General features: G+C 48.4%; 1 protein-coding gene across 1 annotated transcript in view; it reads right to left on the bottom strand.

The window, feature by feature from the left end:
• MAP3K15 (mitogen-activated protein kinase kinase kinase 15) overlaps nucleotides 1-15,953 on the bottom strand; it is a 104,744-nt gene that overhangs the window by 4,337 nt on the left and 84,454 nt on the right. The window contains exons 19-24 of the mRNA XM_006893826.1: nucleotides 5,439-5,596; nucleotides 4,100-4,283; nucleotides 3,496-3,687; nucleotides 2,860-3,044; nucleotides 1,018-1,203; nucleotides 204-309 (exon numbers count right to left, since the gene is read on the bottom strand). Coding sequence (XP_006893888.1) covers nucleotides 204-309; nucleotides 1,018-1,203; nucleotides 2,860-3,044; nucleotides 3,496-3,687; nucleotides 4,100-4,283; nucleotides 5,439-5,596 — 1,011 coding nt within the window. The remainder of the gene's footprint in view (nucleotides 1-203; nucleotides 310-1,017; nucleotides 1,204-2,859; nucleotides 3,045-3,495; nucleotides 3,688-4,099; nucleotides 4,284-5,438; nucleotides 5,597-15,953) is intronic.

Raw genomic sequence — 15,953 nt, 5'->3', positions numbered from 1 at the left:
ACAGGCTCAACAATCCCCGTTAGAGATCAGTCCACTTGTTTATGCCAAGGTGGTATGCAAACACTGGGAGATAGAGAACACGGCATCTTGACAGCACCCACTGGTGTGCAGGGAAGCGCGCAGCTGAGATGGAACGGAAAAAGCTGCCACACTAGGCGCCGAGGACTTTTCTTACAAACCAGGCCCACCAGGCACGCACTCACCAGGCACCAGAATGCTGACCGCCGCCTGCACCGCTCGACGGATGATCGTGTCCATGGCAAACATCCAGTGGGGCCGAATCAAGTGTTTCCGCAAAACTTTATTTACCTAAAACCCCCAAAAAGTGCCATTTTGAATCTGCTGGACTTGGAAAGAACATGACCCAACCTTTACTAATGTTAATTTGCCTGTGCTCTGAGTTCAGGTGTCAGCCATGACACCTGGGTTTCTGCCCTACTCTTGTTTTTCCTAGACAATTCTGGTAGCCTAAAGGGTAAGGGGATGCCCTGCTAACCTAAAGCGTGTGGATCCAACCAACCAGCTGCTCTACGGAAGAAAGATGGGCACCCTCCTCCCACGCAATATAAAAACAACCCACAAAATCCACTGGCAGGGCAGTTGGGAGTCACTTCTGACTCAAAAGCAATGTTTTCCATGGCATTTAACTGTGCATGGTGTTAGCATTTACTAAGTGTTTAGGAAATACCCAGGTCCACGTTGGGTGGCTGAGGCCCAAACACAAACAAGATGTGGTTCTGCCCAGAGGAATTCCAGTCTGTCTGGATGAAAACAAGGTGTTCCCAAATGCTACGGCCAATGGTCAATCACATTTACTGGGATGGCGCTTCACAGATTTGCACACTGTTTAAAGGGCCCTGCAGAAACTTTGGACTTTAGGGCACATGGGTGACTAAGGATGAGGACGATGAGAGCAGGCAATCATCAAAGTCTGTAGCCTTGGGCCCCACTTCAGGGGGCTCCCTGCCTTCTGGCATGTTCTCTAGGATTGGGGAGGCCGGGGCACACAGCACTTACAGCATCCTGAAAGCCAAACAGAACCAGGTGGATCTGACTGATGGACGAGATGTCAAAGTCCAGGTCCACCTTGAGCTTCGATAAGGTGGACTCCATCATCCTGTGCTCTGGGCAGCGGATGAAGTCCCGCAGGATCCCGATCACTTGCTTGATGTGGTCAGTTGAGAGCCGCAACCCTTCTGAACTCTGTCCCCACATAACCCCGGAAAAGAAACATTTTTCACTTTGATAAGTCACAGTGAAGAAGACCAAAAAACTTTTGAGAGTGTGTGTGTGTGGGGATAAGTACTGAAGGAACTAAAACCCAAATCGACTGTCAATTAAGACTCATGGGGGCCACATAGGATCACCCCACAGCAGCTCCAAAATGAGAATCTTTCCAGAAGCAGACTGACTCCCCGCAGCGACTGGTGGCCTCAGGTCTCCAACCAGTGGCCTCAGCTAGCAGTCTGTGCTTAAAACACTGCACCACACTGAGCGAAACCAAGTGACAAGTCGCCACTTAATGGAATTGTGGAGTTCCCAGTAAGAAGATCCTGGACCTGGAATTCCTTCCAGATCTTTCCTGGCCGCAAGTTCTCAAGAGGCCTCGGCTCTCCCCTACATGCACTTCGACACACGCTCTCAGACAAAATGAGAAGCCCGGGTCTCCACAGAAGTGGTGCCGCGAGCTTCCAGGTGGGGCCGTGGCCACTTTTTTGCCAAGTCCTTCGGAGCAGCCTGCACTTCCTCCTCCATCACCAGTGCCTCTTGATCATGTTACTTCTTGAAATTCTTCTGTGTCAGCCAATTGTTTTGGGTACAACTCTGTATACTCTTTCCATCTTCTTTTACTGCCTCCTGGATCATTTAATATTCTGCCTAAAGCATCACTATTATAGCAACTTGAGGTTTGAATTTGTTCTTAAGTTCTTTACACTTAAGCACTGCTGAGCGAGTTTGGCCTGTTTGATTTTCTGACCCCAGCTCCTTACACATTTCATTGTAATACTTGACTTTCTCCTCCCACGCTACCCTCCAGAACCTTCTGTTCCACTGCTTAAAATCTTGATTTCTTCCCTTTGCTTTGGCTTCTCGGTGCTCCAGTGCAATATTTAGAGTTTCTTCTCACATCCATCTTGGTCTCTCCTGCCTCATCTGTCTTTGTAATGACCTTTTGCATTACTCCTGGATGGTACTTTTGATATCCTCCCACAGCGCATCCAGTCTTTGCTCATTAATGTCCAATGCCCCAAACGTGTTCCTGAGATGGTTTTGAAACTCAGGACGGATGGACTCATGGTTAAATTTTGATTCCTGTGGATAGGATTTAACCTTCTCTAGTTTTATTTTGGACTTGCATATGAGCAGTTGATGGTCTGTTCCACATTCAGCACCTGCCCTAGTTTACACTGCTGATACTGAACTTCTCCAACAATTCCTTCCACAGATGTAATTGATCTGATTCCTGTACATCCCTTCAAGTGAAATCCATGTGTACAGCCTGCATTTGTTTCTTATAAAAGATTTTTGCTATGAATAAATCACTGATGTGAACAGAATTCAACAGACCTGAGACCCGTCCTAGTCTGTGCCGTCCTCACCATCTCGGTCCATCTTGATGGCGGTCTTCCTTTCTTTCACTGACCCTCATCCAGCCTCCCTCAGGCGCTGCAGCCTTCCCCAATGCCAGCTTTTGGGTGTCATTAGGCTGACTTCACCGCCAGGGGGCATCACCACCACACTCGTGCCTAGACTCGCTGCAGTGTTTTGCAAAATCATGTTTCAGTGGTTTTTAATATTTTTTTTGGTGGAAGGAAGTTAGGAAATACGGTGATTACTGTGCGCTACCCGGCCGTGTACCTGGGCCATGCACTCCTGCAGGTTGGAAGCCACCTGATTCTGCTCCTCCCACAGGATTTTATACAGGATGGCCCTGCGCTCGCTGTCTTTGCAAAGGACGAACAGGCCAGGGTCCTTGTCCTCCGGGGAGAAGGCAGCACTCTCATCGGAAACACTGCACGTAAACACACCCACAGTCAGAGGTGCTCCTGACTAAGACAACCCCCCGCACCCCCACCCACTCCCACCCCCGTGCAGCCCAACATTACACAAGGCGGCTCTGCAGTACAGTGTGGATCTGAAGAGAAATGCAGCAGCGCCAGTGGGGAGAGGAGGGAGGAGGAGGAGGAAGAGGGAGAAAGGGAAGAGCACGGAAGGAGGGGTAGAGAAAGGGGGGGGGAAGGGGGAGATGGGAGAAGTCTTGGTAAAGGGCAAAACAGAGTGTGGAAGAAGGAAAAGGGCAAAGACAGAAGGGGGGAAGAGGCAAGGTGAGGAGAAGGAAGGGGTGGGGGGCGCCTGACAGTGAGCGAACTAACCCGCGCTCCTAACCAGGTGGATCATGCAACCCAGTAGCTCAGAACTGAAGGAAGCCCCTGGCATGCAGGCCTGAGGCACACGCGTCCCCCCACAGGCCAACCTCCCCAGGGCAGAACTCACCTGAGGAGGGGACTGACCTGGGGAGGTGCTTGGAGGCCCCCTCAGAGATGGGGGTGGGGACCCTCTCGAAGAATGCTTCTGACACCACATCCGAGTCAGGGGAGATGGAGCTCTGCTCGCTACTGCTGCCACCACCGTTGCCCACCAACTCCCCCACGGTGGGCAAGGCCAGGGCATCACACCGGGACCCCTCTGGGCAGAGGAGAGAAGAGGTAAGCTCTACAGAGCTGTCCAAACACCACCCACTCCATCAGCAGGGCCCCTGACTGCATTTCTAATGAGCTGGAAGGGAAAACTGGGTCAGAAGACCTTGGCCTGGGAACACCTGAGTCACCACACCCCCAGTCCTATTGGGGATCTCTCAAGTCACTGCCATCAGGACTTAACTACTATAGAAGAGGTCTGGTGACTCTGGTGGTCTGGAGGCTACCCAGCACCAGAAGGAACCCTTGCAATGGGCCCTGACAGACTCTGCCATCAAGGTCAGGGGTCACACCCGGGAGTCGTAGGGGGACAACTCTAAGGGCCCCTGAGCCGCTGCACCGTCCCTGGCCTTCCTGTGCCGGGTGAGAAGCTGGGTGGTGTGATTCCAAGCAGGCCTCACCTGAGGACTTGAAGGCAATGCGCCTCTTCTTGGCTCTGTGCACCTGCCGCAAGAAGGTCTCTCCAAGCAGGCTGCTGGCCGTGGCACGTTTGTGGGGGTCAGGCTCAAAACAGGACAGAATGAAGGCTCTGGCTTCCGCTGAGAGGGCCTCGGGGATCTCTGGATGGATTTTAAACATCCCTACCTGCATTGAAAGGGGAGGAGGTGGGGGGAGAGGGAGGTGGAGAGAATGAAGGCACTGGCAAAAATCTTGAAGAGAGAAGAGGTGGGCGATCTGTAGCTGGAGAGGCCTACAGCCAGCTGACCAGTGTGTCCAAGGCTCTCAGGCTCAGCAGCTAGCTGGAAAATGAGTAGCCCAGCTCTCAGAAGGCCCAGGCCCAGTTACTATTTATTCCAAGGCTTGGGAGTGAAGCTGCAGGCGAGTGCTTACAGGGTCAAAAGTGGGTCCATCATGGAGCATCAGGTTAGTATGGGGGAAGGGAAGGGAAGGTCCTGCTGCCCTGTCCTCCCAGCCCGGGAGCTCACAGTCACTTTCTGATTGCAGGCTCTGCACACCCTTGTCACAACCCCTGGAGCTGCCTCAGCAGCTAGTGTTCAGGTAGGAAGGTCTGACTGCCTTTCACAGGCCGGGCAGGGAATAGCAACTGAGGCAGGGACCCATAGCTCACAGCACTCGAGCGGGGCTCAGCGCCCTGCACTCACTTGGGCCTTTCAGTGCTCCCTGCAGAGGCCGAGCTGGAGGGACAGGCGGGGGTGAGGGCCTGGCATGGCTAAGAGGGAGGCTGCAGGGTGGAGCCGGCTGTGAGGGGCCTCTGAATTGGTGGAGAAGATAAGAAAACCGATCTCCTTAATCCTGAATCGCATACATCATACTGAGTCAGTGTGCTGCACCGTAGTCTCATCATCCATGAAACAACTTCCCCTTAGCTAATTTTGCATAATCTCTCTCGTGTTTCTCAGCACTGGAGCCTGGGGGTGGGGCTGCTCTATGCAAAACCAGGGCTAGAGACCCTCTTAAACATGTCTACCCATGTATAGAGCCGCAAACTGCACACCTGGCCTGGGATGCCCAGGGCTATATGGGCAGCCCCTTTCCACGAGGCCTCAACCAAGCTCGTCTCTTCTCAAGCTCTTAGGAAGTGGTTCTGTAGAACCGGTAGGGCTAAGTGCGGCCCAAGGAGCCCACAGCACATGGGTTCCCCTCCTAAACCTGGGAGCCCTTTCAGATTCCCAATGGATAAACCCATCTGTTACTCCAAAGCTCGTTTCCCCAAAAGCCAGTGCTCCAAAGACAGATTCCACATGTCCTCTGCATGTTAGAGTAGCAGACACCTCTTACTTTGAACATGGCTGCCTGCGGTTCGCCGAGCTCATGGAACGGAGGCTTGCTGGTTGCCATCTCAATGATGGTGCAGCCCAGGGACCAGATATCAGCTGGGGCACCGTACCCACGAGGCCCTTGATCGATAATCTCTGGAGCCATGTACTGCAGCGTGCCTAGATGGAGAAATGAGACATGTAAGGAAAATCGTGGTGGCCAGGCTGCTAAAGGTGAGCTGGGCCCTCCATAAATCAATGTGTCCCCTTGAAGTCCCTCATTCAGGGTGGACGAAGACGTGCCTCATGCACAAACCATGTGGCTACATCTTTCACACTGTCACACGGACAAGACGACTGTGCAGCCTCTCAAAGGCACAGCGCGCCCAACTCACCTCACTGAGCATGACTAGTCCTGCCGGGGACAGTGCAGTCCGATGGGAAGAACAGGGCGCTTGATCAAGCAGAGGAGAGACACGAGGACAGTGATGGTGGGGCCAGAAGCAATGACGGGAGCATGTGACAGACATTTATCCACATATTTAGGTCAGAACCGACCCATAGTTGGCCCACTCTCCACCGGGTTTTCAGAGGCAGTAACTCTCATGGGAGGAGATTACCCATCTTTTTTTTTCCCTCCGAGCACCTGGTGAATTCAAACCGCCTGCCTCTGGTTAGCAGCGCACCTCCTTACCACTGGACCCTCGAGGACTGATTAGAATTAAAAACTCCGGGATTCTAAAATGGGAAGTTACTGCTTCTGGAGCCCAGGCTTGAGCTGCTCACCATCCATGATACGTTCTGTGAAATAAGACATTTGTTTTGGATGTTACGAGAACACCCCCACTTTATCTTTGAGGAGCTCCAGAAGGTTTCCTGGCTTAGCACTGACCTCCCATGTGCTGAGAGGGGTCCCTTTTGTGTTCGGTCCTCGAGGCACATCATTCGCGATACATAGCTGATACAGGCCCTTCTTTCCTCGTAGCCTCCTAGTTCTCAGTGGAGCCAATCCCTTAACGGCTTAGAGGATTTCTCCTTCCTTTCTGAGGCTCCTCATGATCGCTGAGCAGATTCTTCCACATTCGTGTCCTGAATAGGCCTTTGTTTCACTTCCGATCCCTACTACTCCCTTCTCCCCTGCTGCCATCACTAACACTAGTTTTGCCATATTTAGGAAATTTCTCATAATATTTTCCAAACTAAAAATGGAGAGGGGCAATGCTACAACACTCAAGGGACATGATACCCAAGACTCGACGCTGCTGACTAGAAGCTGAAATGCACATGTTATATCCAATAAGCAGAAAGAGTACATACCTAGGTCAGTAGCATGGACATTTACTATGACCAGTAAGACATGTATCTATATGTGTTACAAATATATCATACCATTTATACACCTGGCAGCTTTAGTAAATAAAAGACATGCTGTAACATACATGTTGTGGGCAGGATCTCTGAATTCTACCATCACCTTCCAAGACTGAAGACAGATATGCAATCAGATTTTGTCCAAATGGCCATTACTCAGTGCATGACGATACTGTTGTGTTCCTTCAAACTGGATCCAACTGGCACAGGAGGAGACTGCCCCTCCTTCTCCAGCACAGCATCTGGTAGATTCAAACTGCACGCCTTCAGTATTGCAGCGTAGATTCTTGCCACTACACCAGTGCTCCCAAAACGATTTTTTTCCCCTTTCTTGTTGTGTACCATCAAATCAGATCCAACTGGCACAGGGAGGAGTTTGTCCCTCCTTCTCCAGAGGAGCATCAGATGGATTCGAACCTTGCACCTTCACGACTGCAATGACCATACTGTATTTTGGTTTATGGAAAAATTAAGAGCAGGGTTGCACAACCAATTGATGCAGTTCCTATCAATAACTCACACACCTATAAAAAGTTTAACTGGAAAAATCTGTATGATAGACATTCTTATAATAAAGAAGTAAAAGGAGTTGCTAAGGCTCCTTACATCCAACCAAACACCTCATGGGATTTGGTTTCTTGGTTTGAAGGTTTGGGGTCACACCTCCATGGGGCACCCTAGGTAACAGACCAGCTAGCATGTTTAATGCTTCTGCTCTGCCTACTAGTCCATCACACAGTCCTAGGCATCTTAAGAGCTTGCAAGTAGTGATTCAAGGCACAGCAACTGGTCTTTATTCACCTCAAGCAAAAGAGGAAGAAGGAAGAAGTCCATGTAGAATCAGAGGAGATGAGAAGTGTGGCTTATTGCTTCCACAAACAACTGTCCTTGCCCCCACCATAAGACTAAAACTACCATTACTGAATTATTTGATCAAAGATTCTGTAGAAGTAGTATGAGCAAAATGAGGAAAACACAAAGCAGAATTTAAAATTCTCAAGGAATCCAGACTTTGTGGAACTACAGATGCTGGATGAATCCCAAGACAAGTATCCTGAGACAATCCTCACACCTTAAACAAAACAAAATATACTCCTTATGTCTTCTTAAAACCAAGTAATAGCTTACTATGTTGTTATTCATGATTGCCATAGAGTCAAACATGCCTCATAGTGACCCTATGAACAAAAGACCTGAGCTCACTTCTGTAACTATTGTCATTTCTCTAAGTTCATAACATTTTCAGAGGCATGTTGTTTAGGAATTGGATGCCACTCCTGCTTCCACTTTTATCACTAGTTATTCAAATACCCAATGTGATCTGATCCTTAAAACACTTTACAAACAGACTCAGGAAAGTTACATACATATCTTGCCCAAAGTCATACAATTTTAAATTGGTGAAACCAGTATTTAAACCTAGCCCTTGCCATAGCTAGAAAATACCTGCCTTCAAACTATGCTTTTTAGGTAAAGGAAGAGAAACAGGAATAGATTAGGTGAGATGAACTGTTAAGACACCTTGGAAAGGAGAAAACAAAGACCTGAGACATAACGCTCGGATGGCAGACAATTTTGAAAACAGACAATTTTGAAAACACTCCAGCCAGGTCGCTGGGGAAGCCCTAACAAAAGTAGGCCACTGGACAAGTCCCATGCTGGTTCTACTACTTCCTCCACACTCAGTCATTGGCTCAAAACAGCTTAGATAAAGTTTTTCCTTGACATGAATTTGGTGCCAGATCCAAAGGGGCAACAGTGGGGTCTGTCAGTGAACTGGTCTCCTGCTGTGAAGAGGACAGAGGTGGATGGGCCACATCCAAGTAAGGGGACAAATTTGAACAAAGGCATATGACTGTGAAGCATGTATCAGTTCCAGCAAAAAGCCAGGTCTCACACAGGAAAAAGTGTAGGAAAGAGGAGGAGGAGGATACAGTAAAGCACTAACCCAACCGACAAGCTACGTGCTGTGAATATTCTGTCTTTAGACTTCCTCCTGTGGGACACGATTATCAAGAGGTGACCACAGGGAGGGTGGGGATAGGCTATGACAGCAGAGGAGAAGTGATGCTGAAGACAGATATAGGAGCTGGGAGGGCCAATCAGGGATCTGTGAGTAATGTCTTTGGTTTTCTCTAAAGCTAAACTATACCATGAGCCGAAGAAATGTGAGAGCGACATTAGCAGATTGGTGTGCTGGCAATGAGAATGGAAATTAGACAGCAACAGATGACCTTGGCCAAGGCAAGTACAGGGACATCAAGAGCCCAGCTCAAGATCACACAACCAAATCAGGAGCCTGAAACTCTTGATCACTTTTGGAGAAGGACTTGTTGTTGTTGTTGTTGTTATGTGCCGTTGAGTCGTTTGCGACTCATAGCGACCCTATGTACAACAGCCCTAAACCCTGCTCTATCCTGTGCCAGTTGCATTGCCTCTGACACACCCATCCCGATTATCCCAGTCACTGAATCAGTCCACCTCATAGAGGGTCTTCCCCTCCTGCGCTGTCCCTCCACCCTCCCAAGCATGATGTCCCTCTCCAAGGACCCGTCCCTCCTGGCAACATGTCCAAAGTATGTCAGACGAAGCCCCAGAATCCTTGCCTCCAAGGAGCAGCTTGGAGAAGGACTTATTGGTTAAAAAAAAAAAAATAAAGTTTGGAAAAACTACTCCATCAACATCATTTAGATCCAATGTCTTACTAGTATTTTCTCCTCCTATGAACAACTGGTTGTTGCTCATAGTGTTTTTAAAGGCTGGGTATTTCAAAAGTGGATAGCCAATCTTCCTTTTTAGTCCATCTTTCTCTGGAAGCCCTGCTTGAAGCCTGTCTAACATGGGTGTGACTTGCTCGCATGAAAACAATGGTGACACAGCTTCTAGCATCAAAGCAGCCAGCAAGCTACCTTAGTACAGTAACTGACAGACAGGGGCTGTACTCAGAAGAGCAACTGTGAATAAACAAACATACTAATGGCAAAGCAAGCATCACAGTGCAAGTCTTTCACTCACACTTTTCCACCTGTCTGCCAACCAATATAGCAAACTGGTCAATAAATGCTGCAATCCTAATACCAGCAGAGCCTGCCTGAGTCTGTTGACTTCTCCTGATGAGGATGCATCTGGTACCACTCATGGCTGCCCTTTGTCTGAATGCTCCTTGGCAAAGATGGTGCTTGGGCCGTATCAGAATGTCATTTAAACACTAAGGTATACTTGGTTCTAGCCACACTCTTTCCAGTCACCTGCTACGCATCTGATAAGGAATAAGGTGGAAAGAAGAAGAATTGATGCCTCTAAGTTGTGGTCTTTGAGAAGAGTTCATCTCTCATGAACTGCCAAAAAACAAACATACATCTTAGAGAAAGTGCAATCAGGTTGTTCCTTGGAGATAAAGCTAGTGAAACTTCACCTCACTTATTTCCTTTTCTTGGGAAAAGGACATCGTGTGGAAAGGAAGAGAGGGTCAATAAAGGAGATGATGACCCTGAAGGAGATGGACTGATAGTGTCTACAGCAATTGACTCAAATGTGTCAAGAATGAAGACGGTTCAGGATAGGACAGAGTTCAGATCTGTTGTTCACAGGGTCACCATGAGTCATACTCAACTCAAAGGCACTGAACAACAGTGAGCATTTTAAAGGAGCCCTAGCAGCATGTGTCTTGGAAAAATAATTCAGAGTGTGTCCTGGAGGCAAAGATGGTGAAACTTTGCCTTGCATAGTTCAGGCATGTTGCTAAAACAGGCTATTCCTTGGAGCCTGGCATCATACTTGGAAAAGTGGAGGGTTGGCAAGAGATAGGAAGAATCTCAATGAAGGAGACTGACAAAGTGACTGCAGCAACGGGCTCAGGTGTGTCAGATGATGAGGCACAGGATAGGATCTGCACCTCACAACATGACAGCTGGTGGCATAATGGGTTATGTGTTGGGCTACTAACCAAAAGATCAGTGCTTTGGGTCTACCAGCAGCTCCATGGGAGAAAGATGAAGGCATCCGTTCCCATTAAGGCTCACAGACTCGGGAAGCTGCTAACAGGTTGCCATCAGTCAAGACTGGCTCCATACAGTGGAACTGGGCTTTGGTAGCACCACTGAAACGGCTCTAGGTTTGCCATGACCAGCATAGCTTTCTGCAGTGATGGCAATGATTTATTTCTTTGCCTGCAATGCTCTGTTCTCTGCAGTCCAATAATGGTAACCACCAGCTCCGAGTGATCCTTGAAATGTGGTTACAGAGACTCAAGAACTGAATTGTTAAATCCCTTTCGTTCTATGCAAAGGTAATTAATTACAAGTCAAACTTAAATAGAAACCGGGTTGCATCCATGAGCATAACAGTTTTATGGAGCAGAAATAATGGCTTTGGCCTCCAGAGCTGAGAAGCTGGTGGGGAGGGGCTTGGATGGAGGCTCAAAGCGTTTGCTGCATTGTGAGGAAAGCACAGGAAGGGGACTTCAAGTGACACAATCTCTCCTTTACCACCCCCTGCTGCTCTGTAAGGAACACACAAATGCACTTTCAAACTCATCTGTAATTCAGGAAAGACTGGACACTGTACTACTACTACTACTGTAAAGCTATCATCTGTTGACTCGTGCTCTATTCCCTCTTTCCACTAGGTGGCGGAAGTGAGAACACGGAAAGACGGAGGCGGGAGAAGCGATCTGGTCCTCAGAGTTCTCTTGCTGTTCCTGTGAGCAAACCTCTTCCTTTCAACTTGGTTTCCATGGCAGCATCTGGTTCCAGTTTTCAGCCTTTGGCTTTCCATGTTTCCAGAAGCAGCCTCACTTACGCCCTCCAACCCGGAAGTCACAGGTCCAGCGAGAGAGCCCTACTACTACTACTAAGTCCAAGACCCGGCACTCCTCCGCCTTCGCTCTTCAAGCCCTGGGATGTGGCTGCTTCCTGCTGCCCGAGGGCTCCAGTTTTTGGTTTTCCAGTTAGCAATCCCTAGTAAACCACTCTTGAAATTCTCTAGGCAAATACAACTGGGTTAACTCCTGCTTTCCTGTCTGGACCCCAAGAAGTATGGTCATTAGAAAAAGCATTCTTTCTTAAAAGAGGAGAATTCACATAGTTATGCAATTACGGAACATAGTGCTAGATCAAATCACAATGGGGCATCAACTGGGGTCAAAAATAACTGTTCCCTTAGGAAACAACTGTCTCCCAATGAAACTCTACAGATTTAATCTAAATTATGCCTCACTTTAAGATTTTCTTTGCAGGGATCAACAGTGAACCACACCCTTTCCATAGGCAGGGACCCCGCATTAACATCCGCGTGAGGTGTCTGCTGTTAGTTGCGCTGACTCACGGTGAGCCCATATCCAACAGACTGAAATGCTGTCCTGTCTTGGGCCATCATTCCTATTGGTAGTCTTCAATCCCTTGTGGAGGCTACTGTGTGTTTGGAGTGTCTTATAATTTAGGGGGTTCATCCTCTAGCTCTAGAGGTTGTTCTGGTTTTTCACTGGCTATTTTGCTGAAGTAAACCTCCAGGCCTTTCTTCCTCATTAGTCCTAGTCCAGAAGCTCCTCTGAAACGTGCCTGCCATGGATCCCTCAAGTGGCTGCTGGGGGGAAACCTCAGCATCTCACCACATGGAACTGTCCGGCTCCTGGGGATGTGACTTCTCTTAGAGTAAGTGAACTCAGAGACTTGAATAGGCACAAGAGACACCACAGTGCCTTTTATGGTCTGATCTTAGATCACACTCGTTGCCATCAAGTAGGAAGTGACTCATAGCTGACCCTCCAGCAGCGTCTCAGAGGCTGTAAATCACACAGGCGGAGACTGCCCATCTTCTTCCCTTGGACCAGCCAGTGGCTTTGAACCACTTGACTTCCAGTTGGCAGAACAACATCCTATCCACAAGGACACCACCAGGGAGCTCTGGGGATGTAATCTGTAGGGGTGGGTGCTGTCAACCCAAAGGGGGCGCTTCTCTGGTGGCTAAGACTACCACCTTTCCAAACATGATGTCCCCTTCCAAGGAATAAACTCTCTAACAACATGTCAAAAAAGGACGTTATGCTGTAAGTACTTTACTACAATGAACTCAGTCACCTGGAAAGGTTACAGAGAGGAAGACCCTTAGCAAGAAGGACTCACACAGTGGCTGGATCAAGGGACTCAACTCTCTCAGAGCTAAGGAGAATGGCCCAAAATAGGACAGGGTTCAGAGTTGCTGTTCAATAGAATTGCTATGAACCATACTCGACTCGACGGTACCTAAGACTAACAACAGCAGCCGGGCTGGTGTTGGTCTCTCCAAATTGGTGGAAGATCTTTCCTTATCCGTCCCAGCTTCTGGTGGCCACCATGGCTTGTATACAGAGTGTCATATAGTCGTGTCTCCTCAGTTTCTATCTGCTGTCTTTGCTAAGGACTCCACGTAGATGGCATTACGACTCACCCTCCTTCAGTATAACCTCATGTTAACTGATTACATCTTTAGAAACCTTATTGCTAAACAAGGTCATAATTAAGTCATTGTCAGGATCTCATCATCTCTCTTTTTTCCCCTCATGTCTTTTTGAGTGGACACAGTCTGTCACCAACATCAGTAAACAAAGCACCCGGATGAGAATTAAAAAATTACAACTTCTGACTGCAGCATCAAGATATATGGATACAAAGGCGAGGAACTAAAGGGGTTACAATTTCCAAGAAACTGTACTGTACTAGGTAGACAGCACCTGGACCATTGTCCATGACTTCCCTACAGGTCAGACGTTAAGAGAGAGAGTCAAGAGAGTAGAGCCTGGGAGGGGATCTTTGGAGATAATCAGAGAGTCTGGATGTCTACTATCTTGGCTCAAGCTTGAAGAGTTGGGGCAGTGGCGCCCCAAGAAGGGTGTAGACCAGTGGAGGTTCAAATCAGGACTCACACTTGGAAAGAGGTTGCAAGTGGCAGTAGTTTTCTCAGATCCCTTAAGACATGGCTCAGTTTCAAATATTTTCAATCCACAGTTAGTGGAATCCACAAACACAGAACCCATAGATACGGAGGGCCAATCGTGTTCGCTTAATGAACAAAACCCAAGCCATGCTGTTAAATTCCCTTTGGGTAGAGGAGCACATTTGCACAGTGTTTGAGAAGCAAGCGACTCTCTTGTTGAAGACAAAGTTCTCTCGAGGCTGAGCCAATACACAGCAAGAATAAGGCCAGAGTTGTCCCGTCCATGCGGGGACAACAGGGATATAAGAGTTGTCTTTGCTGGCCGCTCTCACAGCTAGACTGTAACAGCAGTTTCACTGACTGTACGGAGCCTGACCTCTGATCCTAGTGCTTTTCCTTACTCTCAGCATCCACCGAGTCAACCCAGCTCTCAGCGACCTCACGTGCAATGCAACGATCCACCATCAGGTTCTGCTCCACCACCAGGATCAACTGCACCTTGCCAATGCTGTGACTCATCAGGTAGATTGCCAAGCCTTTCTTCTTAGCTGCACAGAAGCCTGTTTAGCAACACAACAGCCTCCAACAGACAAATAAGCAGGAGTAATCTAACCCTGGTCATCTGCATGGAAGGCAAGGATTCTACCACCAATCACTACTGAACCCATAACACTCACTGCAGAAAGAACTCAAACTCCTGGCTGTAAATGCAATTACAACTCCTGGGAACCCCATGCCTCCCAGAGCAGAGCCAAGTCTACATGGTCTCTTTGGCTTTAGTTTTCACAGAAGTAAAGCTGCCAGGCCTTTCTCCCGTGGCACAACCAAGTAGGTTCAAATCACCAAGCTCGAGGCTCAGAGCTGATTACAAATCTGCTTTCATCACTCAGGGACATTCAGGTTACTCCTCAAACCTTTGTTGCTGTTGTTGTTAGGGGCTGTTGAATCAAGTATGACTCAAAGCAACCCTCTTAAAAAAAGTTCAGGACCCTGTTCTGTCCTGGGCCATCCTCAAACTTCCTGACACACTACAGTCCACTGCAGTAGTCAGCGTGTCAATCCACCTGACTGAGGGTCTTCCTCTCCTTTGCTGACCCTCCACCCTTCCCAGCATCATGTCTCTCTCCAAGGAATAGGCCCTCCTCCCAACATGCCCAAATTATGTGAGGCGAAGCCTCATCATTCTTGTCTCCAAAGACTGATATCATTTTCTCCTCAATAATTTGGAGAGGTCCCTAACTACAGACATTCCTTTGGGCTGTTTCCTTACAACTTTGATTTTCTTCAATTTTTTCCCCCCTCTGGCCAGGAAGTGCCACGTAACTGTGCCATTGATGGCCACTCACAAAATCAGGTGCACTGATCCAGGCCATGGTCCTCACGATTATGTGCTACACAAAAGAAAGCTGGACAAATGCCTAAGGATGACAGAAGAAAGAAGAATCGATGCCTTTGAGATGTGGTGCTGGAGAAGAGTCTTTAACATACCATGGAGTTCCAAGAAAACAAATAGGTCTGTCTTGGAGAGGATAAAACCAAGTTTCTCCTTGGAGGCTAGGATTTGGAAGCTCTGTCTCACATACTTTGGGCACATGGCCAGGAGAAACCGGTCCTTGGAAAAGGACATCATGCTCGGAAGGGTGGAGGGACAGTGCAGGACAGGAAGACCCCAGACGAGATATATACAGTAAATGGGGCAAGGGGGTAGGTGTGTTGGAGACAGTGAGACTGGCTCAGGCCAGGGTTTAGAGCTGTTGTACGCAGGGGCGCTATGTATGAGTCGCAGTTGAAGTGATGGTACACAAGTTTTTATAATGTTCCCCCACACACACCCCGTATGCTCTACTATATTCATGGAAATATTTGTAGTGAGTTCTGGTGGCCTCCTATTAAGGAGCTTCACAGCCAACCCAAAGGCACGTGGTTTGAATCCACCAGCTACATGGGGGCAGGGAGGGGGGAAGATGGGCCACCTCCTCCCCAGACTATTTACAGCCTCTAAAAACCTGCTCGAATCAGCTAGGAGTTGGAGGCTCTGACTCAATGTTACGTAACAGCCCAATGTCTTGTCATTCTTTGAATCATCCTTCCAAACACTTCATCTGACACATACAAAAGAGAAGCTATTTCTTCCAACTCCCCTACATCACCATATTCTCCAGAAGAACTGGCTTCCTCAGGAAACACAGTTGAATCAAAACACAGGGGATCAGAATTCACTATGGGAACACAGAGGCTGCTCTTAGGACAGATC

Source organism: Elephantulus edwardii, unplaced genomic scaffold (assembly GCF_000299155.1).
Source record: "Elephantulus edwardii isolate Elephantulus edwardi_28Jun2011 unplaced genomic scaffold, EleEdw1.0 scaffold00131, whole genome shotgun sequence".
NCBI classification, from domain to species: domain Eukaryota; kingdom Metazoa; phylum Chordata; class Mammalia; order Macroscelidea; family Macroscelididae; genus Elephantulus; species Elephantulus edwardii.
The sequence above is the reverse complement of the archived record's forward strand: the minus strand, read 5'-3'. Positions and strand labels throughout refer to the sequence as shown.